Genomic DNA, 23,765 nt, shown 5'->3' with positions numbered 1-23,765 from the left:
GAACGGAGGAGCTGGAGAAAAAATGTTCTTCATCATGGGGATTAAGAAGTAACAACATTGTTAAGTAGAACCAGCAGCTGTGATTATCCACTTGTGTTAACTGCTGCTTTTGCATTTCGCCCTAATCTTTGCAGATTCTGCATTAATTGTTTCCATTCTGCAACAATCATTTGTGCATGAAGGAAAATACAAAGATGCAAAGAAAGCCTGGGAGGTTTGGCAGCAGCAGATCTGCAGAAGGCTCTGTGAGCCTTTGCCAACCTGGCTTCCTAAAAGGAAGCGACTGTGTTTGTCTTTCCCTAATCATAGTGCTTTTGTTTTCAAACAGTCTTGTTTCAAGACACACTTGCATCCATGGTTTGTGTTGTGGAGCACTGCTGGCCTCTATTAGACATCAAGTGAGCAGAGATAAGTGGGAAAAAAAATTGATTTGTGCAATAGGAACATTCACTTCATTCCGTCTGAGCTCCAAAACAAAGTAAGGAAACCCCCAAGTGACACTTAACCTGTGCATTCCTTCACAGCTCTGATAGCAGCAGCGTTAACACAAAACTCTATTGATTATCTTTTCTTTTTGTAATTTCAGTTTGGAAATTGATTAAAGAGCTTCCATTGGATTTAACATGGCTTTCAATCAGTCATCTCCCTCAACAGAGGAGCAGGCTTCCTCCGAAATAGATGACCTCTTTCTATCACTGCAAGGTGGGTTGCTAAAGTTTTCTGTGCTTTCTTGATGTGGATTTATGGTGAATTTGTGACTCTGGGCAAGTTGAAGGGAATTCAGAGATACCTGTTAGAATGTAAACCTGATGTTACAGTGTAGTCTGTTCATGCCTGTGTTACTTTGCTAATTTTTCTTCTTTGTGAAAAACGTCTCAGCAAAGAACTGAAAGGTTACAGCACTGATAGTACTTTCTCATGGTTATTTTCAGAGTCCTTGCCTTTTTTGGTGCATGTGTCATTGTGGGTTCTTACACTTTGTTGCTCAGAATACATGTTACAGTAAACTGTTTTCAAGGGAATTGCCAATGTGAAAGCAGTTGTGGTATTTCATTAGTTTCCTTGCTTTCAATTTGCTGACAATTAGTTGGTTGCACTGAGCTGTCTTAAGTTAACTGAAGTGCTATTTCATTTCCTTTCTTTTTCTTTTATTTACTTTTCGGTCCTTATTGCTTTATCCCATGCATGTGTAGAAAGAAAGCTCATGGACAGAACAAGTAGAAAAATTAAGTGACGTTTAAATGGTCATCAGCACATCAGAGATGGCCTATCATGTAGGCTTTATGGATTTTCCTTTAAGGATTTCCTGGAAAAACTGATTTTGCTCTAAATGTACTCATGAAAACATTCATTGGTCAGGGAGTCAAGCAGCAGGATGAGCATGGCAGGAAGGCTGGTCTTCAACGTGTTTAAAACTTGAGTATTCTAGAAGAGATGAAGTCAGTCATGTTTCCACAGACCTATTTGCTTTTAGTTTATTTGCAACGAAATGGTTCGTAGTTGAGAGTAAATATGTTAAAAACAGATGGTGCGAGAGAGTATCCTGCCAAATCACTTTTACAATCCATATTTGCACTAATGTTGCCATTGAAGCCACATGTTTTGATGAGTGAGTGTTAACAGTGGTCTGAAACCAAACGTCTTTAATGGTGAACTTTCTTCTGTTTTGTTTCAGTATTAAGTTTTCAGGAAAGAGAGCAAAAAACCACAGCAGATGAGTGCCAGCCTGGCTGTAGCACCAAGCACAGTTTGTGAGACACACATTTGCTGTGCCTGTCACACTCAGCCCTTAATACAGAGACTGAATTGACTATAGTCACGAAATAGGTTTGGGAAACACTCTCTAGCTTTAAGACATGGAATTGAGATATGTGGGATTTTAGAGTAGGATTTTATTTTGAAATAATACCACTACTTTCTGAAAAGTCATACATGTCCAGTTAAAGTAGTGTTGTTTGATCAATATCTAAGTGAAATAATCTTGCTTATTAAAAATGAAATAACTAAATAATTTTTCTGTGCTGTAGTAATTTGAGCTCCTGGATTATGCTGATGTGGTGCAAATTGGAGCTAAGCTGTGTGTGCTTGGCTTTTCTAAAACACTTTGAGAGGTCCTTAGAAAATGGTGGAAGCAATTTTTGTAATGTCTGAAGATGCAACAAATGGCGTAGACTGTCTAATGTATTGAGTACTGATGCTGCAGCATCTGATCTGGGTCAAACAGACAAAAGGTAATGCAGCTGCAATGAATCACTGGAAACACATCCCGTAATGTGACATACAGAAACTATTAATAAATCTACTACAGATCTGTAGTAGAAAGGATCAGATAAGAATGTTAGGGTCAGTCAAGGAAAAGGGGCTGTTTTAATTATAGGGAATCTTGAGGTGGGATTTTTAAGGCAGCCGGAGACTTTGATTACTTTAAATCCTCAGGTTCACCTGGAGAAATACTAGAGAAATGTCAGATATAAGAAGTGACTGCTCTTAACTTTTAGAAAAACAACTCAATTTTTGTGTGGCTGAAGGTGGTTGTAGTACTGGTTGAGATCTACTTCCCAAATTTTTAGATTATAAATTGAGAATATGTCCAGTACTGTAAAAAGCACAATGTAACAGGAGTTAGGTATAAACAGTTGGCATAGGAAAAAAGTAGGCATGAAGTCCTATCTGGATTGCTTGTACTTTGTTCCACATTTAATTTTTTTGTGATTCAGTCTTCTATTGTTTCTGAATGGCAGTGATGTTACTCCATTTGTCTGACACATTTTGTGGGTCTTGTCCTAATTAACCAGTCAGTTTGGTGATCGTGAAGTTATATGCCTAAATATGTAATAAAATTGTTAGCTCTTTTTTTTTTTTTTTTACTGCATATAGAACCGGGCACTTTGTTTAGGTAAGATTTGATTGTGATTTAAGTCAAAATCTTCTGTAGGAGGCCTGCATACCTTCTGGAAGAAAAGGAAAGGTAGGGGGGGACAACCATAGAATAATCTGAGTTGGAAGGGACTCATGAGGATCATCGAGTCCAACCTGTCTCCACACAAGAAGAACCTTAAAATAAGTAATAAAGAGGTTACTTCTTACCAGCCATTATCATTATACAAAGCCTATTAAATTAATACCAGGGGCTTAATACTGTACAAATCAGCTTTAGTGGACTTTCTGTAAGTGTATTCTCAGGTAAAAGAATGTTCAAGGATGAACATTCACTTTTCTTTGTAGCGATCAGTCTAAAAAATGCAATAAAGAAAGTCACTGGGATATGGATAAAAATCATCTTGTTTTCAGTGCATCTTTCTGAGCAGCTCAGTATTCTAAAGAGGTACATTGAAGCTTTAAAAACAGGAATGAAATAGGTAAAATGAAACTGTGTGGCCTCTAACGTCAAAGTCCAGACATTTTCAGTTGATGATGTTAGTCACAAAATCATGAGGCTCCTCACCCTTGGTAAGAGAAGGTCTTCTGGTGTCTTGAGAGCTGCTGGAGATCTGTGTGCTCCGTGGTGACAAGGGTGAGTGTGGGACTGCAGCAAGGGGACTGTGCAGCCCACCAGAATGTGGGTGGCTCCAGCAGACACTGACCAGGTTTGTTCTGCTCTAGAGCTTTCAGTATGTAAATCTGGCTACCTGTAGGAGGGTTCAACTTCCATCTTCCTTCCCAGGAGCAAATACTTCCCCTTTCCTGCCCAGGACAGCAAACAAAGCCTAAGTGTGGCCTTTCCCACCAAGTCTCTACAGAACATTGTTTTCATCTTTTCCTCTGCACTTTCTGAGCTAATTCAGACACAAGAGAGTGTGTTTTATCTTACAGAGTTTGAAGCATGTCCTTACTTTGCAATTTAATTAACTGTAAGGGTCCTAATTTTTGGCTGTTCTCATTGACCTATGTTCGGCTACTGCTTATTGCTGTAACTAGAGGGATAACATAAGAACATGGCTGCTAAAACTGTTTCAGAAGAGTGCTTAATGGGATAAGTGAATTATGTTATTTTCATGCAGTTAGATCTTATCCTTTATGAATAATCAAAAACCTATTCCTCTCTGACTAAAATTAAATGCTTTGATATGTATGGATGGATTTTATTGTGCAACTTGTAGTAGATTGCACTCATATCTGAGTAATTGACTTAAAGGAGGATATTGCTCTGACACACGCTTAATCTTCCAGAGGTCAGGGAGACTTAAAATTCTTACCCAGCATTTATTTTGCTCCAGCTTTATGCTTCATCTGTTGAGGCTGGCATGTTATTACAGCTACACGTTCATTTGTTGATTATTTTTTTTTAAAACAGAGTGATCCAAAAAAATCCATTAAATGCTAATGATTTTTCAAGGGTGACTTTTGCAAATGGAAAAGCTCCCAGAGGAGCTGCACTGAAATTTACGCCCTGTTTACACTGCCTGAGTGAGGAGCTGGTCTGCAGCTTCTGGATCTCAATGGCTTCATGCCATGTGATGGGGCTGAGTGAATTGGGAGACACATGAGATTGGCTTGCAAAAAATCCCTCCTGGATATTTTGGCCTGTTTATAATGCCCAATGAAAAAAAACAGATTGTGTAGTTGTGTAAATGTGTTCCCTGCTAGATTTCAGTTTGCTAAAGGCGTTGTTGAGTGCACAACTTGTTAAAAACTGGCATTACAGTGACTGAGGGGAGTGGGTTGCTTCTGAGCCAGTGCCATAGGACACAGAGAGCAACTTATGTTTAAGTCCCTGCTGCAGCCTGGTTTTGCAAAAAAAAAAAAAAGTTAGAAAAGCCATGTAAGCCCTTATCATTAAAGGTACGTTGATTTCTAAATGATGTGATTTAGTACCTTAAAGAATTCAACCTGCAACCTCTGTCTGTGCCCCCGAGTACTGCAGTGCCTCACTCCAGGGGCTGTTCTGTTAGTAAATACCATGATGACTCAGAGCTGCTCCAGGATCCTGGCAATGAGACCAGTGAAAGTATTTAAGAAGGCCAGGAGTGCAAACTCAGTTTGAACAGGCTTCCTGAGTTAGCAACGCTTTGGGTAAACTGGATCATTTGATTTCAAAAGGAAAAGCAGATTGAGAGGAGATAGTGTAGAAAGTTCCCACTTGCTGCACAAACATGGTAATAGTTAATTAGTTAATACTTGAATGCTGCTTGGATTTGAAAAGACCCATTTCTGTAGTAATATTTTCATCCTGTTCATTGGCCTCTGGAAAAACTTAATCTTGACAGAAAATATTATTTGTTTTTAATTGCTTAACACCATGTTACTGAACATAAATGCTGGAAATAACTCTGTTCCCCTGCTTTCCTGTCTGCTGTAACTGAGGCCGTGTTACTGTGTGGAAGGGAAGGGACGACGTAATGGGCAGGGGGGAGAATTCCTCACCACTCCCTGAGTAGACAAAGACATAACAATCCTTCTGCTAGTTCCTACCGTTTACTTATGTACCTGCTTGGTGTTTTAGTTTGTAGCAGGAATGCTCTTTTGAAGGAGATCTCCAAGTTAACCCTGCTGGCCATGCTGTCGTAGAGTATGGAAGTGCATATTTTGGATGCAACTGGAATGTATGTTCCAAAAAGGTACCCCAGTGATCTGTAGCCATTCAATCTAGAGCTTCTTGGGTACATGCTTTCTTCCCCTGACACATGTGGTGGGTACACTGATTCTGACCTCGGCTCATTGAGCTCCTGATCTGTTCCTACTGAGCTGCACGGCTTCCGCACGGCTTCTTGTAGATCTATCCTCAGGTGACCTGTGTGGTAAAAGGAAGATGCAAAAATAGCACACACAAATGGTAATTATGTCAGTTGAATCAGAGGTGGGAAGATGATAGAGTTGCGTTCATTAATTTCAAAGAACTGTTTGAGTTTAAAACAAACAAACAAAAAAAGGCCACGTGGTTGTAAAGGATTCACTGACAGTGAGGCATCAGTCCTTGCAATAGAAGAAAATCTCTTGGGTGTTTGGTGACTTCTTTTTTTCAGGCAGAGTGGAGCAGGCTACATCTGTTGTGCTGAGCTGGGGGTTGCTTCCCCCAGCTCCCTGACAAAGGAGGGAGTTATTTCCTTGGAACTATCTCCCACCTCAGGAAAGAAGGAACAAAGGGCAGCTGCGGAGAGGAGATGAGTTTTAACCCTGGCTTTTCTGTGTCACCATCAGAGGAAGGCTGACATTCCTGCCCTTCTCTCTTCTTCCTCCCAGGAGAGCTCAGCACTGCCATGGCCCCTGCTGCAATCTATCATGTCCCGTGCTCCAGCACTTAATGATTGGCCTATTTCATAGCACTTGCTGATAGCTCATTGCTGGATAAAACAGCTATTGTCCTGTCCGACAGTATATATTGATTTACAGCAAGTCTATGTGACACGCTTCTTCTGTGCTATGCCTTTCTAAAGAGTTGTTCTGAAGATTAGCTTTAAAATGCAAGGTGAAATGTGATAGATTTTGGATGTTTCCAGATTAGCAGGTTCTTATTTTGTTCTCTCAGATTTACCTTCTGTCTTTGTTAGTTGCATCCCAAAGTGAAAGAAATGATTAGAGTTTTTTGATAGCTGTTTTTATTCTGAGTCAGTGGCACTTTGAAAACTAGGACAAGATAAAACCAAGGTCACTTAGACTCCTATAAAAAGGCCTGACAAAGAATCCATTCATCCTTATAAAAATAAAAATCCGTATTAATTAACCACGTGGCAGAGATAAGAATTTGAGACCTTGATTAAATCGTTAGAGCCTCCAAGCAGTGGAGTCAGGGGAAACACGTTCAGCCTGAAATATGAAATATGACTGCCTGCCACCGTGCCAGCAGCACATCTGTAACGAGCTGTGTTGCACTGGTACGCATTGAGTTTTCTTATTGATTCGTGAGGATTTTTTTTATTTATTTATTTCAATGGGAAAATAAGCCAGACTGCAGCTGAGGCTGCAGCTACCTGAAAGGCAGGCTGGTGAGTTGCATTAGGCTGTGGCTGTAGGTTGTGGGAGCATAACTTGTTCTTACACACGTGCAGCAAAATAACTACTTTCTCCATTTGCTTGTGAGATGTTTGCCTGTGAGCCGCCCATGTGAATCAACACTTGTAGTACCTGGCCCATGTTGTGTAATGCTTCTGTACGTTAATAAGGAGAGATTAAACCAGAACAAGACCAAGAGTCTTCATCCTAATGGTCTTTCAGTTACCAACTCCGAAAGCAAGTCCTCTAAATTGATAGCAACCTTTGGCAAGAGCTACACCTGGAAGAGTTGCAGACGACTCGCAAAGCATTTAATATTTGCTTTCTGCTTCTTTTCAAGTGCCAGAAATTCCAGCCTGATAAAAGAGTGCAACTACTCGGTAATCACTCAGTAATCACTTAGGTAATTGGAATAGCACCCATACAGGTATTAAACCAAAGGGTGTGGTTGGGTCCTGTGCTAACATGAAGCCAATACCTCCATGCTGTTTATGTCCTCTGACTGTGTGTTGTGAGCATGATTGGTGTGTAGCACGTGTGCTTACTTTCTGTTTTCCAAATATTTTTGTCCACGTCTTTAAGAATGCCTTCGTCTTTATTGTTCATCACCACCTCTGTGTTATTTAAAAAAAAAAGAAGCACAAAACAGTTGATCAAGCAGAGGAAATCAACTGCTTCATGCTCTGTCAGGATTGTAGTATTACAGATCACAGAATCATTAAGGTTGGAAAGACCACTAAGATCATCTAGTCCAACCATCAACCCCCACCATGCTCACTGACCATGTCCCTCAGTGCCACATTTCCACAGCTCTTGGACACCTCCAGGGATGGTGACTCCCACACCTCCCAGGGCAGTGTGCCAATACCTCACCACTCCTTCTGAGGTTTTTTGTTGTTCTTTTTTTTTTCAAAATGCCTAACCCAACTAAAGAACTGATGGAAGACCAGTCAGCTCCATGCACAACAGCCCTCAGTGCATGCAGTGCATGAATGTTTTTCTAGCTGTTCACCCACCCGGAGACCCAGGAGGTCACCTATCTGCATCACCCGGACCGCGGTTTCCATAGCCTCATCCTCTGCTCCTGGCCACCAGCGCAGCAGGAGGAGGCCTTGTGCTTTCTCTCTGCTTTACATCTCTTCTACCCATCTCACCTCACCTCCCTGGTGCCTGAGGGGAAGGCTGGAGGCAGGCAGACAGGAGGGGCTGAGCTTTGCCTGTGGAGCTGCCCTAGGCATGTACAGAATGGCTGGGCGTCTGCCTCAGCCTCTGGCAGGGGATGGCTGAATAGGCTGTGAGGCTGGCACAGGCTGAAGGTGGTGGTTTAAGTGACTGGAACATCTGCTCATCAGTGTAAGCTTACGCTCCCTCAGCAGTCCACATGATGTGTTTGTAGTGTCTGTGTGGAACCAGTGCAGCCCTATGGGTGTTGATTCAAAGGGGGGAAGGGAAGAAGAGGAGACAACCACCCTTCCGCAGCTCCAGGCAGGCCCCAGGGGCGGGCAATGCTTTTTGGCTTGTTCTTTGAGAAGCCAGCCTGTCTGCTTCCAGTCAAAGCTGGTGTGGAAAGAGAGAGAAAAAGGAGGTTGTGTTCACGTGTGCTCCCAGGAGGCTCTGGGATGGCTGGCAGAGGTGGGCTGTGGGTTTTGTGTGTGGCAGTGCCTGTGCAGCATCTGGGTTAGCAGCGAGATTGAAAGGCTGTCATCTCAGCAGCCAACACCTGCTGTTATCTCAGGCACACAGCAGGGATGTATGCTTTTCACAGCCCTGTCTTGGCATCTATCCTGGGGGGGACAGGAGAGCTAGACTGATCTGCCTGCATCGCTCAGCTTTCACACACTGGGGAAAGGAAGAGCAGTTTAATATCGGCAGTGAAGTAAAATTAGGCCCTGATCCTCTGCTGTTCAACTGAATAGTTGCTTTTGTATAGACTGTCTTATGCCAAGTGCAAAGTCTTGGTATTTATTTTGACAAGGTGCATACCTTGCTCTCTGCTCCTAGATATTCTACACTTTCTGAAAGAACTATACAATGGTTCCCTTTTCTTCTTCTCTGTCACCCACAAGGCACAGAGAAAGGCTTTCCCTACTTTTGAAATTTAGCCTGATGTGAGAAATTGTTTAAATATTTTGTTTTTTAATGCAGGGCCTAAAATAGTTCAGATAGTCCCCTTGCAGCTGCTGGTGGTTTTTCACTTAGTGACAGCCTACAGGACCTGGCTGGGTCTCTGAGTGATTGATGGAGTTATTCTACATGGATTGTCGTCTAGGATGTTTTGTGCACACTGCTGCTTGCATTTCTTGAGCCTTCAAGAAAACCTTAGTTGCTCTTTGCTGTATCCAGTAGAGAAGTATGGTTGATAGTTGTGGAGCTCCTTACGTTATCATCTGTGCAAGGAAAAAAAAAATATGAACACTAAGAGTTGAGAAAAGCTAATATTAACCTGTATCTGCTCTCATATCTGGAAGAGCAGACCTTAGCTTTTTGAGAAAGAAAAATAAAACCAGATGATTTTATTTTTTCATTAACCATTTTGCTTTTCTTTTTTTTTCCCAGTGCAGCGAGAGTGTACTCAGAAGAAAACATTTACAACCTGGATAAATTCAATATTGGCAAAGGTAAGAAGGGTATTCTTTAGGAGAAGTATGCTTTTTGCCTTTTTTGGTTTGGATGTGTTCTTAGGAGATTTTTTTTAATGAATAAACAAAATTAATATAAGATTTTAAGCACTGTCTGGAAAAAGTAGCCCATAGAAAGCATTTGTTTATTAAATGTAACAACATTGTATTGGTGATAGTCCAAGGACACTTGCAAGAGATGCTTTGTAAGGAGTTGACAGTATCTTTCTTGCTGATTTGATAAAACATACTTTTTGCTGAGTTGTGGCATGAATCTCAGGGTTTTAAGAGTTTCTAAATTTCTGATTATTATTACTGTATTTAGGGAAGTATTACTCACTCACACAAACCACAAACATGAGTTTAATGAGATGATCACAGAGCAGTTTATACAGCGTGTGCTGTGGCTCTGAATTGCTCAGATAAAAATCCAGTTTTGGTTGCTCCTTGAGGAGAAGCCATTGAGCTGATGATAAATTTGTGTTGTCCATGTATGGGTGAAAGAATGACAGCTTAGTTATTCAGCTCTGTATATTATTCAGATATGTAGTCATACTTATATTCAGTATATGTTGAAAAGGAAGTAAAAATATGAATTAACTGCTAATATTAACTTTCCTTTTGTTCAAAGTTACTTCTTTTTGCTACACATCTCCATGAAAAGTATCACAAATACTTGAAAATGTGTCCTAAAGTAACTCTTATAAATAAAACTCTGAGATGAGGAAAGTGGGAATAAGAAACAAACACGATAACGTGTTAGAAAGAGGAGAATATGGCTGATTAGATGCAGGATTTATATTTCAATTTACTGAAAAATAAAACATACTAAACAGTTTTTTAACAATGAAGTGGAATAATCTTTCATGTTCTATAATGTGTTGAATTTAAAGTAACTAGAGATGGTGTCACATACACTGAAATTTATTTTGCAGCATACACCTCCTTCTGTTATCTCAGACCTGTACACAGACATTCAGCAAGGACATATGCTTTTGGATCTGTTGGAAGTGCTTTCAGGTCAACATCTGGTAAGACAGAACAATACAAATATTACCTCAATGCTTTGTCAAATCCAGAAGAAATTGCAGGATATTCTTAATTGTAAGGACATTAACAATCCCTCTGAAGTCACAGAGCTATTTACAAGTAACTTAAGTTTATATCATTGACACTGAATCACCTTGAAATAATTTGATCCAAAGTCATTCGTGAATCTTTGCAAGACTCTCCTTATCAAAATGGAAATAAAATTAATTTTTACAACTAAGAATGTAACATGTTCTTTTCGCTTTGCAGCCACGGGAAAAAGGATGTAATACCTTTCAGTGCAGAAGCAACATAGAAAATGCTTTGACATTTTTAAGGAGCAAATCAGTGAGTATTAACTTCAAAATTCACAATTAAAGTCAGTTTAGATGGTGGAGCGTTTTCTTTGTTAACAATGATCCTTTTTTCCCTTCCTAGCTCAAGCTTATAAATATTCATGTTGCTGACATTATTGAAGGAAAACCTTCCATTGTGCTTGGCCTAATTTGGACAATTATATTTCATTTTCATGTAAGTATTTCAGTAATGCAAGGGAGTCTTTCAGTAGAGGAGAGAAAGCACAAAAATATGTTGGCTTACATGGCTGCACAAAGAAACAAATTAGTACAAAGCAGAAGATTATTTTCTGACATCTTAAAGTGATGAGTCAGAAAAGAAATGCACCAATGCATCCTGCCTGTCTCTGAGCTGCTTCTCCAGTGTGATGATAGCATTACAACTTGGACATCATTTAACTGAAAATGGTAGGAAGTGCAGATATTGAGATTTTTTAAAATAACTAGTTAAAAATCAGCTAAACTTAATCTTGCTAAGGACTATGATGATTAAGTTCTTAATAGAGCACCAAATGGAGCAATTAGCATAGAGTGGCTCACATTTATCTCCCCCAGGGGCAGACCCCTCTTCAGTCTTGGCTGTGCTCGAAGTTGTTTTGTGAGCCTTGTTTTGTGTAATTCTTGCTCTTTGTTTTTTAATACCAAGTATCAGAAATGACATGCAGGATGTTGTGATGTTTCCTACACAAGGTACTGTGTGTGCATCTTGTGTGACAGGACATTATGGGGAGAAATGGAAGTCTGAAAGCACATTGCATTGCTAGAACCCTGTTGAAGGACTGCAGAGAATGATGGAACCGAACAGTTGTCTAGCAAGACCCTGCAGTGAATTAATCTAGGTGCTTTTGGGATCTACTGGTGATAAGGGTTCAGGAAGGAATCTATAAGCTATGTTTTGTTCTATTGGTTGTAGCCCATATTTTTTCTTGGTAAAGGTACTTTGGTGCTGGAGTATTTATGCTGTGCATAGCAGTGTGTATTATCTTTTACCTAAACCAAGCCTCTCTAACCAACTGTAGATTTCTGAGGCCAATTGAGTAGGTTTTCCTGCACTCTGAGCAAGCAAGCAAGCAAACTCTGAACATGCCTGATAGAACACAGGACAGCACAAAACACAGCTGCTATTGGCTTTCTTCTCTGGTACGAAGAGTAGGAAAGAACACTGAGTGAGAAAATCCCTTCATGACATTCCTGGTACCCATAGTATCACATAAATGCCTTGGATGAATATTTCCTGCCAAAAATATCAACTGTTCATCTTGAACAGATAACATTTGGTAATGGTTGATAAACTTTATCCAAACTTTGGGGGCAGAAGACTGCTATTACAGCTTAATTGAGTCCTTTCTAATTCTCTGTGTTTTTTTGCCATTAATATCTTGGAAGTTTTCACTGTAACCTGGTTAAATTTTCCCATCATCTCTGACAGATTGAAGAACTTGCCAGGACACTTGCTTGCACTTACAATCAGCCTTCTCTTGAATGTTCAAGTACTGTTGACTCCTCCCCAAAGGCAAGGCGATCAGCTAAAAAGAGTGCTAAAATTAAGGAACGGTGGAAGATATCTGCTACAAAGGCTCTTCTATTTTGGGCAAAAGAACAGTGTTCACTGTAAGTTTCATCCAATATATATAAATAGTATTTTACATTTTGTATTTATGGCTTTTCTCTAAATGTGATATTTTTCCTTTTTTTTTTAACATTACTTAGTGATGGCTTAGCAGAAAATGCTTTAGAATTCAAATGATGTTATCAATACTTTTAGCATCAATCAAGCTCTAAGCGTTATGAAATGCGCCCATTAAATATAATGAAGTGAGGCTAATCCTACTAATAAAACACTACAATGTAAATTAGTTTCTTTGGCTTTTCTCTTTTAGGAGCTTACAGTTTCCTGTGTGATAAGTCTAGTGGAATGCTTACATGATTTGCTAGTTTTAATCCTCATGGTTGGCACTGGTTAACAAAGTTGCAGCAGTTACTTATTTTTTAAAAGGAAAATTTGGGTTTCTAGGATTCAAACATCACTTGTGGGACTTGAGACAGACAGAATGATGAGTATTCTGTCAAAACACTGCATGATCCCCAAGGAGGATCCTAGTAAACACAACAGGTCTCAGTCCCTAATGTCTTTGTATGTCTTTTTATTCCCAATGTTCACATAGCTTTGTTGACTTCACTGGGAGCATTCACAGCACACAGCCAAAATTAAACAGATATGTATTGCAAGGGACAAGCTATATGTTTTACATTTTCTTCAAGGGCTACTGCAACTCTCAAAGACATTTCAAATATCTCTTAGAATAATGTCAACCATTTCTCCCCAGCTTTTTGATAGCTTTATGTTCTAATAACATTCTATTAGTATTTGAAGTTGTTTAGGGGCAGAAAAAGGCCTTCATCAGCACACTGTTTACTTTCTGAGTGAATACTTTTAGTCACTATATTTTACATTTTAATTGTGTATTATCAAAGCAAGATTGACCAGCATGTAAAAAGAGAACCCTCTGTCCATTTAATCATTCTCTTTTGATTGTTTTTTATTTTCAGCAGTATTACTGGTATCGGCAATATTGCTGTCTGTTCTGTAGCATCCTTTCTGAATGGTGATTGCATTTAATAACTTTGTATCAGTTAATCCTATAGTCTTTGGTAATGGAACAAGTCTTTATAAAATCCTGGCCCATTGTTTTGTAGCTAAGTTTTATCACCTGAAGCCCTACATATTTTCCATCAGGAGCATACTCATACGAGCTGCATCTGGAAAGTAGTCCCAGATTTCACTGTGGCTCAGAGCTTTCTGGTCTCTCACAGCACTGTTCAGGTACCACTTAATGGAAGATGTTTAAAAGACACCAAGTAAGAAAAAAATATCTCCTGTGCTGATAGTTTTAAGGTCTGGATTTTCTGAAATGACAAAAAGGATTCCAAATGTCAGTGATCTGATGGACAAATACCTTTATTTTATTGCAACAACTTCAGTGCATTGCTTGTTATTTCTCCATCCTGTAGAATGTATTGATTGTGAGGGCAAAGATTGTATTCAGAAGGAATACTGAATCAGTAATGCTTAGCTTCAGAATGCAATATAAAAAGAAAACATTGTAGCATTTTGCAAAACCAAGTTAAAAATGTCATTGTAGTGATGAGCAATACTGTCTCTATGGTTTTCTGACCCAGCTTTTTCAGAAATGTAGTGACAACGTTCTCTGTAACTACTTTGATTTCTTTCATATATCATGTTGCCAAATTTATATTGTATTTCTGAATTCTCACTTACGACATTTGAGTAAATGTGCTGTTGTGTTTTGTTTCTAATCATTTTTGGGATAGATGTGGTTCTATCAGTGTGAATGATTTCAAGTCAAGCTGGAGAAGTGGACTGCCTTTTTTAGCTATCATCAATGCCTTAAGACCAGGTCTAATTGATTTGGAGAAGGCAAAGGCTAGAAGCAATAAGGAAAACCTGGATGAGGCTTTTAGAATTGCAGAGTTGGAGCTCAATATTCCACGGCTTCTTGAACCAGAAGGTAAGCAATCTGCTTTCCTGTAATGAGGAGATTAATATAATCCTATATGTGTTGACTTGTAATACAGGCAAAAAGTAAAGCTGTGTTCAAGTTTGAAATCAAACGTTGATCTTTACTGTGATGCTCTAATCTGCAGTTCTTTATTGTGTAACACCGAGGATACTTGGGATTTCTAAGATTTTTGAATTGGCAGCATATGCAGGAACAATATGAAGAAGACAGAGAATGAAACTTTTCCTTTCATAGGAGAAACTTGTTCATTAGTTTCTCATGTTATATCAAGGTGTTCCCAGGGAAAGAATTCCATTACATACTAATTTCTGTCAGTGGTATGTTATGTGAGCTACTGCAAAATAAACATATTTATGGAAATGTGTTTTAATAACTGCAGTACAGTGTGTAATCATAGGATCAAGTCTAGAGGGCTGAATAATTGGTGTATTGGCTCTTGTAGATGTTGATGTTATGAATCCGGATGAAAAATCAATCATGACTTATGTGGCTCAGTTTTTACAATGCTCCAGGAATATGCCTGAGACTGAAGACATGCAGGTATGTAATCTGGTTTATCACAGGCATTCTGTAACAGATATGCGTTGTCACTGCCAAGATTATCAGTACTTCCTTTTCCCAGCTTATAGCAGGATGCAGTAACATTTATCCTTCACAGTTTGATCCTCTGATTCAGCCACGACAGCATTGAATTGGCTTGAACCTTCTGATACTCCTATGTGTTAGCCAAGACTCAATGTGATAGATTTTGATGGTATTGTTGAAATTACTGTGCAGGTGGTCTTGTTTTCAGTTTGTGGGTTTTTGGGTTTGTTTGTTTGTTTTTTACCGAGGATGTTTTTAATCTTGATTGTTTTCATGTGCACTCTCAAGTCAATATGTAAATACTAGAGTGGAAGCAGATAAATTTGCAAACATGCAGAACAGCCAGCTTTAAATTTAATAGCTTGCATGTAGAGTGAGCAGCAGTTGTTGCTTGCAGGCTATGCTGGTGAGAAAACCAAGTTGTCTGTTGTCTATATTCTCCTATACTGTGGTGTTTGGAAAACCAAGTTATCTGTAATCTGTATTCTCCAATAGCAGGGGGGTTGGAACTAGATGATCTTAAAGATCCCTTCCAACCCAAACCATTCTATGATTCCTATTAGAGTTTATACTAAATATTAGAGTACATACTATATACTAGTATATATTAATTGCCTTAATTAATTGCATTAATTCACGTATCTCCAAATTGATAATGTCCTTCCAGTAGGGCTGCAATCAGGCTCTTCTTTTAAGACGGCTTTGTATATCCAGGAGACAAGTTTAAAACTTTGGCCTTGCTTTATAGTAGCAGCTGGCCCAAAGCTCATTAGAGTCTCCAGGAAACATTGTTTGTTTTTCAATGGCTTTGAATGGGGTTATCTTATGCTCAGTATATGTTGCTTTGTGGCACAATGTGAATTAAAAACAAGGCTTTCAAAACAAAAACATGAAATTTTCTGCTCTAATTACTAGGGTAAAGTAACGGAGACCGTGAGCTGGTTGGCTGTGCAGGGAAAAAAGTTAGCAAATTTGCTGATGGACACAGAGAATGAAACTTATTACCAGAAGTACAAAGTAAGTTGCATTTTGTATTTAACTGCTTTTTCAAAAGTAAATATTAAGAATATTCTGAGAAAGAGACTTTCATCTTCATTGCCTAGGCCAAAATGCTAAATGAAACAGGAGATGGAAACCTTGAATTCAGTAAATGCTCTCAAATGATTGAGGGAAGAATAGGGTAAAATTATTTCTCTTTGGAAACAGATATATGCTGTTTTATTTCTGAGCAGAGCAAGGCTTTTCGGAGAGAGTAATGTAATGTCTTTTAATTAATTGACATAATTGAAAACGCGGACAAGATTCCATAGGTCCTTCATAAGGTCAGCTTCTCAATTTCTGTGATAATTATAGTAGATTCAGCTAATGACATAGAGGAATACTTAAAATGTTAACTATAGATTGTGTCTGAAGGAAAATTTCCTTTGCTTTGTATTGTAGTCAGAGTTGGTAATAAAATGGCCTGTGTGGCCATGGAGAAAGGAACTTTCCCTCCCTCTTGGTTAGAGGGAAGAACCATGTCCTGACAGCACTGACAATATGCTAAGTACAGATTTTAGTAGAGAATGGCACTTTCAGATGTAATCCCTTTCCTTTCCACGCATCGCGTCCTCTGAATTTAATGGAGTTCCTACCAGTATGTTCAAAGGCAGTATTCAGATGCATGGGTTCCATCCAAGTTATCTTCTATGAATTACTCTTCCTTTTTATCTGTAGGAAATGATGTCATTTATGGAAGCATTTAACCGAGAAAAAAAAGCATTTCTGCCCCTGTTATCATCAAAAAGAAGTGGAGCCGAGCTGAGCGAAGGCCAGCAGCAGATGAGGGAAGAATGGAGTAAACTCATCTCTCAGGTCAGAGGCAATTCCAGCTCACCTTGTTGCATGTGTGAATGTGATTGATGTGGAAGCCTGAACTTAGCCCAAGAATATGCACAGGGAAAAGCAGGGGGGGTGATACTTTTTTTGCATCAGCAAAAGCAGTATTGATCCTGAACCTGAAGTTCAGACAAACTAGTGTACAGTGCCCAAAAGGAGTCTGAAAGGGGCTGTGTATTACCTTCCTGCCTTTGCATCTGATAATTTTTGAGCAGCCTTCAGATCAAAGGTTTTGGCCTATTAATGCTTACAAGGTTATTTGAAGACAAAGTTATGGTTCATAACTTTGCAGCTAGGAGAAGCATGATCATATTTTTTTCCCCACGGTACAAATTGTGATACAGTTAGATCAGGTAGATCAGTGCTTTGCAATGAGTTTGGCTGTGTTGTCTCTCTCTGTTGCAACTGAGGATGTGTTGGGCTTTGTTGATAATTGCTCTTTGTAGAAGAAATGTCCACTTGTCACTTCACAGTATCACAGAATGGCCAGGGTTGGAAGGGACCTCAAGGATCATGAATCTCCAACCCCCCTGCCACATGCAGGGCCACCAACCTCCACATTCAATATTAGACCAGGCTGCCCAGGGCTCATCTATCTGGACTTGAACACTTCCAGGGACGGGGCACTTCTTATAACAAGCAGCTAGTCCAGAGCATCCCTTGTTCCCTACTTCTTTTTTTTTCTGGGGTGTTTAGAGCATCAGCTTACAGAACGTACAACTGTATCTTAGGGATGGAGAAAGGAATAATAGTGACAAATTTAATTGCTTGTTTTTATTTTTAAGATTAATGAATGGAAAGCACAGCTGGACCAGATGTTGCCCCCACCTCTGGATGGCATTGAGGCCTGGCTTCAGAAGGTAGAACATCTGCAGGCAGAAGATTTGCCTGATTTGCAGGACCCATTTAAAGCCATGTCTCTCTTCAGTGAAATAATTTCAGTATTTAAGGTAAGATGATCGCAGAGGAATGTTCTCCTTTAGTCTCACCTAGTAAAGTACTTATCATGGAATTGCTATTTACTGTTTTGGAAAGTAGTGTGGATATGTTTATTTTCTGAAGATGAAAAGCCCTCCAGAAGATACCGTTGATTTTTGTGGGTTTATTCAAGTAACTGCATAGGTCTGTAAGGAAGATTTCTGACTTTAGTGGAGTGAGATTAAATTTAAATGTGAAGTGAATGAGAAAATTATGCTATTTTATGTGGCTCCTGCAACTTGTTTGTTAAGTAATAATACAAAGTAATTGCATCCTTATCTTTAAATCTAGGCTTGATACATACCTGTTCAGAAAAGCACTTGCACTCAGGGTTACATTCCATTATGTTCACCTAGCTTATGTGTTTAAAGTTAAGTATTTGCTGAATCACTCTGTTATTCCCTTCAAAGCAATGGGAAGTATTCTGATATCAGTATCATGCAAGCTATTTACTCTGATCTTAAGGTCTTTGCACTGATAATATTTTAAATGCTTTGAGTTAGAAGACTTTAAAAAGCATAAGTGTATTGATGCTTGGTTGGATCATCATGGTACTTTACTTGTTTTTTGTTTTATGAACAAGGTGAAGTTGAATATTTTTTGTAACTATCCTTGATGTTAGTTTGAAAGAATAGAAACAGGAGGTTGTTGTGAGTGGCTTGATCCCACCACTTTTTTGAGCTGTTGCTAGTCAATTCCTGATAGGAGAAATGGCTGTTTTTTTCACTGATAATGGCTTTGCCAAACATTGGCCATTTCTTCTATGATTTTGTCTGATCAGGCTAAGCGTTAATAATGTTTTTAAGAATGAGACAGAGTGAGACAGTGGTTGATTCAAGGCTTTCTTTTTTTCTTTCCTGTTGACATGTGGATACTATCATTAAGTTTCTTAAGAAAAATAAGCCAAATCTGCTTTGGTGGGATAGGAAGGCATTCTGCTGAAATTTCCTTTTCCTTCTCCTTTAATCCAATCTTTTTAGTATGGTTTATATAGATTTTGCTGCCAAAGTGGTGCCTCTTGATAAAATTCTACTTTCTCTCAAGAACTGGAAAATTACTCAACAGTGCTCACAACTGATTAATGTTATATGCTATCAGCATGATATTAAATGGAATTTGTTGAGCATTCAAATAAAGTATTAGGCAAGTATGATACGATAAGTTTATTCAGCAGGTTTTGCTTTTAGGTTTTGCTAACATATAACGAGGAAAAACTTAATATCCTGAACCCATTAAAATGACTCATTTTTGTTGTAAAGATGGTATTAAAAGTGAGGAGGAAAACCTAATGGTGTAGGTTGTGTATTTCCATGCAGCTTACATTTTACTGGAGGCCCGCTGGCAAGAAAAGTTATATGTTGCACTTCAGAAGGCGATTCGATTGATAAGACTTTCATTACATGTTAATGAATAAAGACACTGAAAGACTGTCTTGTGCTGTCTTGTTTACTCTCACTGTAATAGCAGATGACTTGCTGATTCTAGTGTGGTTTAATAGTAGTTGACTCTAGTATTGATACGAATAGCTTACTGTTTCCTTTTCTTCCCAGGGCTTGATGAATTGTTTTGATTCTCACTTGGAAACTCTTCAATCATTTGAGAATAAAGATGAGAATAATATGCCACTAGTAGTGCCTGAAAAGCTAGAGGAAATGAAAAGAAGGTTGTGATACTCAAATTCCTTCTACTATGACTGTGTTGTATTCTAGTTCTGCTATTGACTTGCACATAACTTGTCCATGCCTTGCAGAAAAAGAACATTTTCCATTTAAGCACAAAATCACAGAATCACAGGAACACCAAGGTTGGAAAAGACCTACAAGATCATCCAGTCCAACCATCCACCCATCACCAATAGTTCTCACTAAACCATATCCCTCAACACAAAATCCAGATGTTCCTTGAACACCTCCAGGGTCCGTGACTCCATCACCCCCCTGGGCAGCCCATTCCAGTGCCTGACCACTCTTTCAGAAAAGTAGTATTTCCTAACATCCAGCCTAAATCTCTCCTGGCACAGCTTGAAGCCATTCCCTCTAGTTCTATCACCAGTTACATGAGAGGCACATGTTGACTGGTATATTGAGCACACAGTTTAATTTGTTGGTCTGTGAAAGTCTAATTATTTGTACAAAATGAAGCACATTAACAGGAGCTTTTCAAACGCCCTGTGCTAGTGTGGATAGGAAGTACCCACTTGAGGTAGAAAGCAAATTCCTTGAAAATAAGAAATTTTCTGGATGTGGGGATTCTGCATCCAATTTTTATTTTTTACCTTTTTGGAAAGCTGAAATTTACAGTCTGTGCAACCATATATAGCTTTTGAACGATATTTTCAAAAATGACCAGTGAATCTATTCACATAGCATGAGATTCTTTGACATACAGATAACAGATGCCCTTCTCTAACCATTTAAGGCTATAAAAATAAATTATAAATAAATTGAGCTACTATTTTAAAAAGAAGAAAAGAAACCTGTTACCTTAAAATTTTACTTCTACCATAAAGATTTTTACATGTAGAATAGTAGAATGGCTTAGGTTGAAAGAGGCCTTAAAGTTCATCTAGTTTCAACCCCCTCCCATGGACAAGGCTCCCGACCACTAGATTAGGCTGTCCAAGGCCCCTTCCAACCTTAATATCCCCTCTTTTTGTTTAAAGCCATTCATTCCCACTTGTCCCATCACTATTAGACTATGTAAAAAGTTATATTCATTCATAAGGTCCCTCCAAGTACTGGAAGATCTCCATGAGATCTTATCTGCTGAATAGTCCACCTTTCCATATCTTTCCAACTTAGAGATAAGAATGTGACATGGGACATATAATATATGTAATTCAGGATTTTTAGGCTAAAATCTCTATACATTAATGCCTTCTGCATCCAATGATTTGAGTCAACTTTTGGAACGTTTCACTGTTTGCAGATTCAATGATATTCGTTTCACAAACTCCAGCTCCCTTCTTGAATACCACTATGGACTGTGCTCAGCATTTGCCAATGAGGTGACACTGAAGCTAAATATTTGGGATGTGAAATACGGGACGAAAGAATCCGTGGAATCATTGCTAGAAAATTGGAATGTAAGTTTAAAATAATTGTTTTTCATAATCACACTGTAACAATAATTCCTCTTCTGTGCACTCTCTTTGATTCAAAATTGAGTTCATCCTCATCAGGGAGAAGAGAGAGGCACTTCCCTTTCCACTTGCACTCCTCAGGAAACCGCAGATAGCAATGTGGTCACCCCTTAGCCTCTTTTTTTCTCTAGTCTAGGCAACCCAAATACCCAAATGTACTCAGCCTCTCCTCATAGAATATGCCTTCCAGCCCATTTGCCAGCTTTGTTGCTCTTTTCTGGGTGCTTACAAGTATCTCATTATCCTTTTAAAATGTGAATTTTCTGAAGACTTTCTCTGAAACTTTTCATGCTGGAAAATCCCTACTTAAATTAGTGGAAATTTCATCAGAACCCTAGTAGGAGGCAACAAGAAGTTATACAGAATCTCTCTGTTTTTTTTTTGTTGTTGTTGTTGTTGTTTTTTTTTAATTTTTCTTTCTTCCTGATATTAACATTACCCATAAATGAGGTGGGAATATTGCATTAATCTGTGCTGAGTTTCTTGACGAAGTTGATTTCATAAATACTTATTACCACGTTTTTCTGTGGTTGTGGTTCATAGGGTAAGGTGCACCTTAGACTACCTAAGAGCCTGAGGACCAACCCTCTAATTCCCTAAGTAAATATTCAAACCATAAATCTCTTTCTCTACTCCCATTTCTTCCTTCCTCACCCTTTTCATCCCCAGTTTGTATCATATTGAATCTTTTTGAAATAAGTAGTTCTGACTCATACGTGACTGAGACTCGGTCAATGACATTCCAGAGTTTATATTTCCCATAAAGCTACTCTCTGCATGAGCAGAAAACAAACAGGTCAAATTCAGACTAAAAGTTCAAATGAGTTGCTGGATAAGCTTTGTTTAATTTACATTCAACTCCTAGGTTGCAGCCTCATTGAAAAAAATGTGTCCCAACCTGTATTTGCTACCATTAAGTTTTATGTGGGTTAGTTTTACCTGTACCAATTCTTTTTCACTTTGGGTAGAATTTCATCAAAGAAAAGAGACTTAAAACACAGCTAGAAACTGCTGCTGACATCTGTGAAGACTTGAAAAACAAAAACATAAGCAACCTTGACTTAGGTAAGTTCCTATTCGTAAACTCATAATGAAAACCTCTGTTTTGAACTGGTATGCTGTCTCTAGTTTTAATCCCCACTTAGGTTTTTTTGTTAAGTACTAATTCTATTGAATAAATCTGTCTGCTTCCAAATGTATAATATTACTTTCTTTTTGATATTCTAGCTGGAGATCCTCAAGAAATTAGCAAACTTTTTAAGACAGTGGAGTCAAAGATTTCTATGTGCAAAGACTATATTTCCAATGTAAATACTACACTACAGAAAGTCCTGTCTTCCTGGAGTAGTTATACAGAAAAACTCTACTTACTAAAGACATGGCTGGAAGAAAAACAAAATGAGTATCCAATAGAGGTATGTTGTTGGTTTTGTTTTACTCACGATGGACAGAGACTCCTGGAAGGAAAACATTTTACATGACAGTGGTTGTACTTGCTTTTCTGTTCCTCATTTTGCAAATCAACTTGTGACAGGGCTCTGCTTGAAATTATTTCAATGCCTCTCTCTAGGTCCCTGCGGAAGTGCTGGCAAACTGGAATTCAGTGCATGCTTCACTAAATGAAGCTGGAAACTATCTCATTGAAGTCAGCAAAGAGCAAGTTGGGTCGAATATTGCCAAAGAGCTGAAAAAGCTGAATAGGAAATGGGCTAAATTCATCAAGAAGACACGCTTCGTAAGATAACAGTTTCATAATACCCTTTTGACAAGCAGCCTTCAAAATCATCTTTTCTAAACTTATCAGCTTGTTAGTAAGAGCTTAATAAATCTTTCAGTCAGCTGAGTATTTCCAGTTTTAAAACAAGAGGAACAGAGAATACACAGAGGTATCCCATTCGTAAGTCTTTGCCACTCAGTTAAATGCTCTTTGTAACAATCCAGATAATACTCGTTTTTAAATCAAAATTTTAAAACCGCTTTAAGGGGGATAACTTACTGCAGGTTAAACTTTTTATTTAGTTATAGAGATAGAGGTATTTCATTTATTAAGAGCTTGTGAACCTTTGCTAAATTGTGTAATCACTTCTTCAGCTAGAAGAAGGTAATTATAGCTGCGTGGATATTTCTAGGTTATTCAACTTTATACCAGCTCACTTGACAGGTTTTTAGGTGGCAGTAAATTCCTATACAATCTGCTTGGTGTTATGTATATTACTTTTTCTAGAATAATTTCACACTAGCAGCATTATCACTCCATCTGGGACTATTAGAGCTCTTAATTTTCTAAGCTGAGCCTTTCAATGTCATTTATTAGAATACTGCTCTGATGTTAACTGTTGGCAAAAAATTACAGTATTTCTGTGGGAGATGAGCTTAATGAGAATGTTAATAAGAGGCATATTTGCAAGAGTGAGGAAATCTGGAGTTGCATGAAAAAGCCATTAGTAATATTTCAAGAGATGTTTTTAGGAAGTAATTCAGAAAGCAGAAATAGACAGTCTTAAAAGTGCTAAAGGACATAAGGGATTATTTTTCTGGTATTGCATTGGACATTATGTAAACGTATGTGTAGGTCAACATAGTGCAAATGCTTGAAATGTGGCCTGACTACCAGTACCATTCAACCATTACCACGCTTGCTGGCCTAGATTTGGCCAACACCAGCTGTCATTCCCTTTGACAATTCCCTGGCATAACTTGGGAAATG

At 38.6% G+C, this 23,765-nt stretch overlaps 1 protein-coding gene across 6 annotated transcripts in view; it reads left to right on the top strand.

Annotated features, from left to right (window-relative positions):
• Nucleotides 1-367: 367 nt before the first annotated feature.
• The window catches only part of SYNE2 (spectrin repeat containing nuclear envelope protein 2), a 157,480-nt gene continuing 134,082 nt past the window's right edge, over nt 368-23,765 (top strand). For 5 of the 6 annotated variants that reach the window (XM_010712024.3, XM_019615939.2, XM_010712023.3 and 2 more), the window contains exons 1-16: nt 587-702; nt 9,487-9,548; nt 10,484-10,579; nt 10,848-10,925; nt 11,016-11,108; nt 12,363-12,544; nt 14,267-14,463; nt 14,918-15,015; nt 15,976-16,077; nt 16,777-16,914; nt 17,724-17,888; nt 19,467-19,579; nt 20,845-21,001; nt 22,027-22,123; nt 22,286-22,473; nt 22,629-22,793. In XM_010712024.3, the coding sequence (XP_010710326.1) occupies nt 624-702; nt 9,487-9,548; nt 10,484-10,579; nt 10,848-10,925; nt 11,016-11,108; nt 12,363-12,544; nt 14,267-14,463; nt 14,918-15,015; nt 15,976-16,077; nt 16,777-16,914; nt 17,724-17,888; nt 19,467-19,579; nt 20,845-21,001; nt 22,027-22,123; nt 22,286-22,473; nt 22,629-22,793 (2,010 nt within the window). In that variant the 5' untranslated portion in view covers nt 587-623. Of the gene's footprint in view, nt 479-586; nt 703-9,486; nt 9,549-10,483; nt 10,580-10,847; nt 10,926-11,015; nt 11,109-12,362; nt 12,545-14,266; nt 14,464-14,917; nt 15,016-15,975; nt 16,078-16,776; nt 16,915-17,723; nt 17,889-19,466; nt 19,580-20,844; nt 21,002-22,026; nt 22,124-22,285; nt 22,474-22,628; nt 22,794-23,765 lie in introns of those variants that run through there. The other variant, XM_010712027.3, reaches the window with a different exon arrangement.

The sequence above is a fragment of the Meleagris gallopavo genome, chromosome 5 (assembly GCF_000146605.3).
Source record: "Meleagris gallopavo isolate NT-WF06-2002-E0010 breed Aviagen turkey brand Nicholas breeding stock chromosome 5, Turkey_5.1, whole genome shotgun sequence".
Lineage (NCBI taxonomy): Eukaryota > Metazoa > Chordata > Aves > Galliformes > Phasianidae > Meleagris > Meleagris gallopavo.
This window is presented reverse-complemented; position numbering and strand designations above follow the sequence as displayed.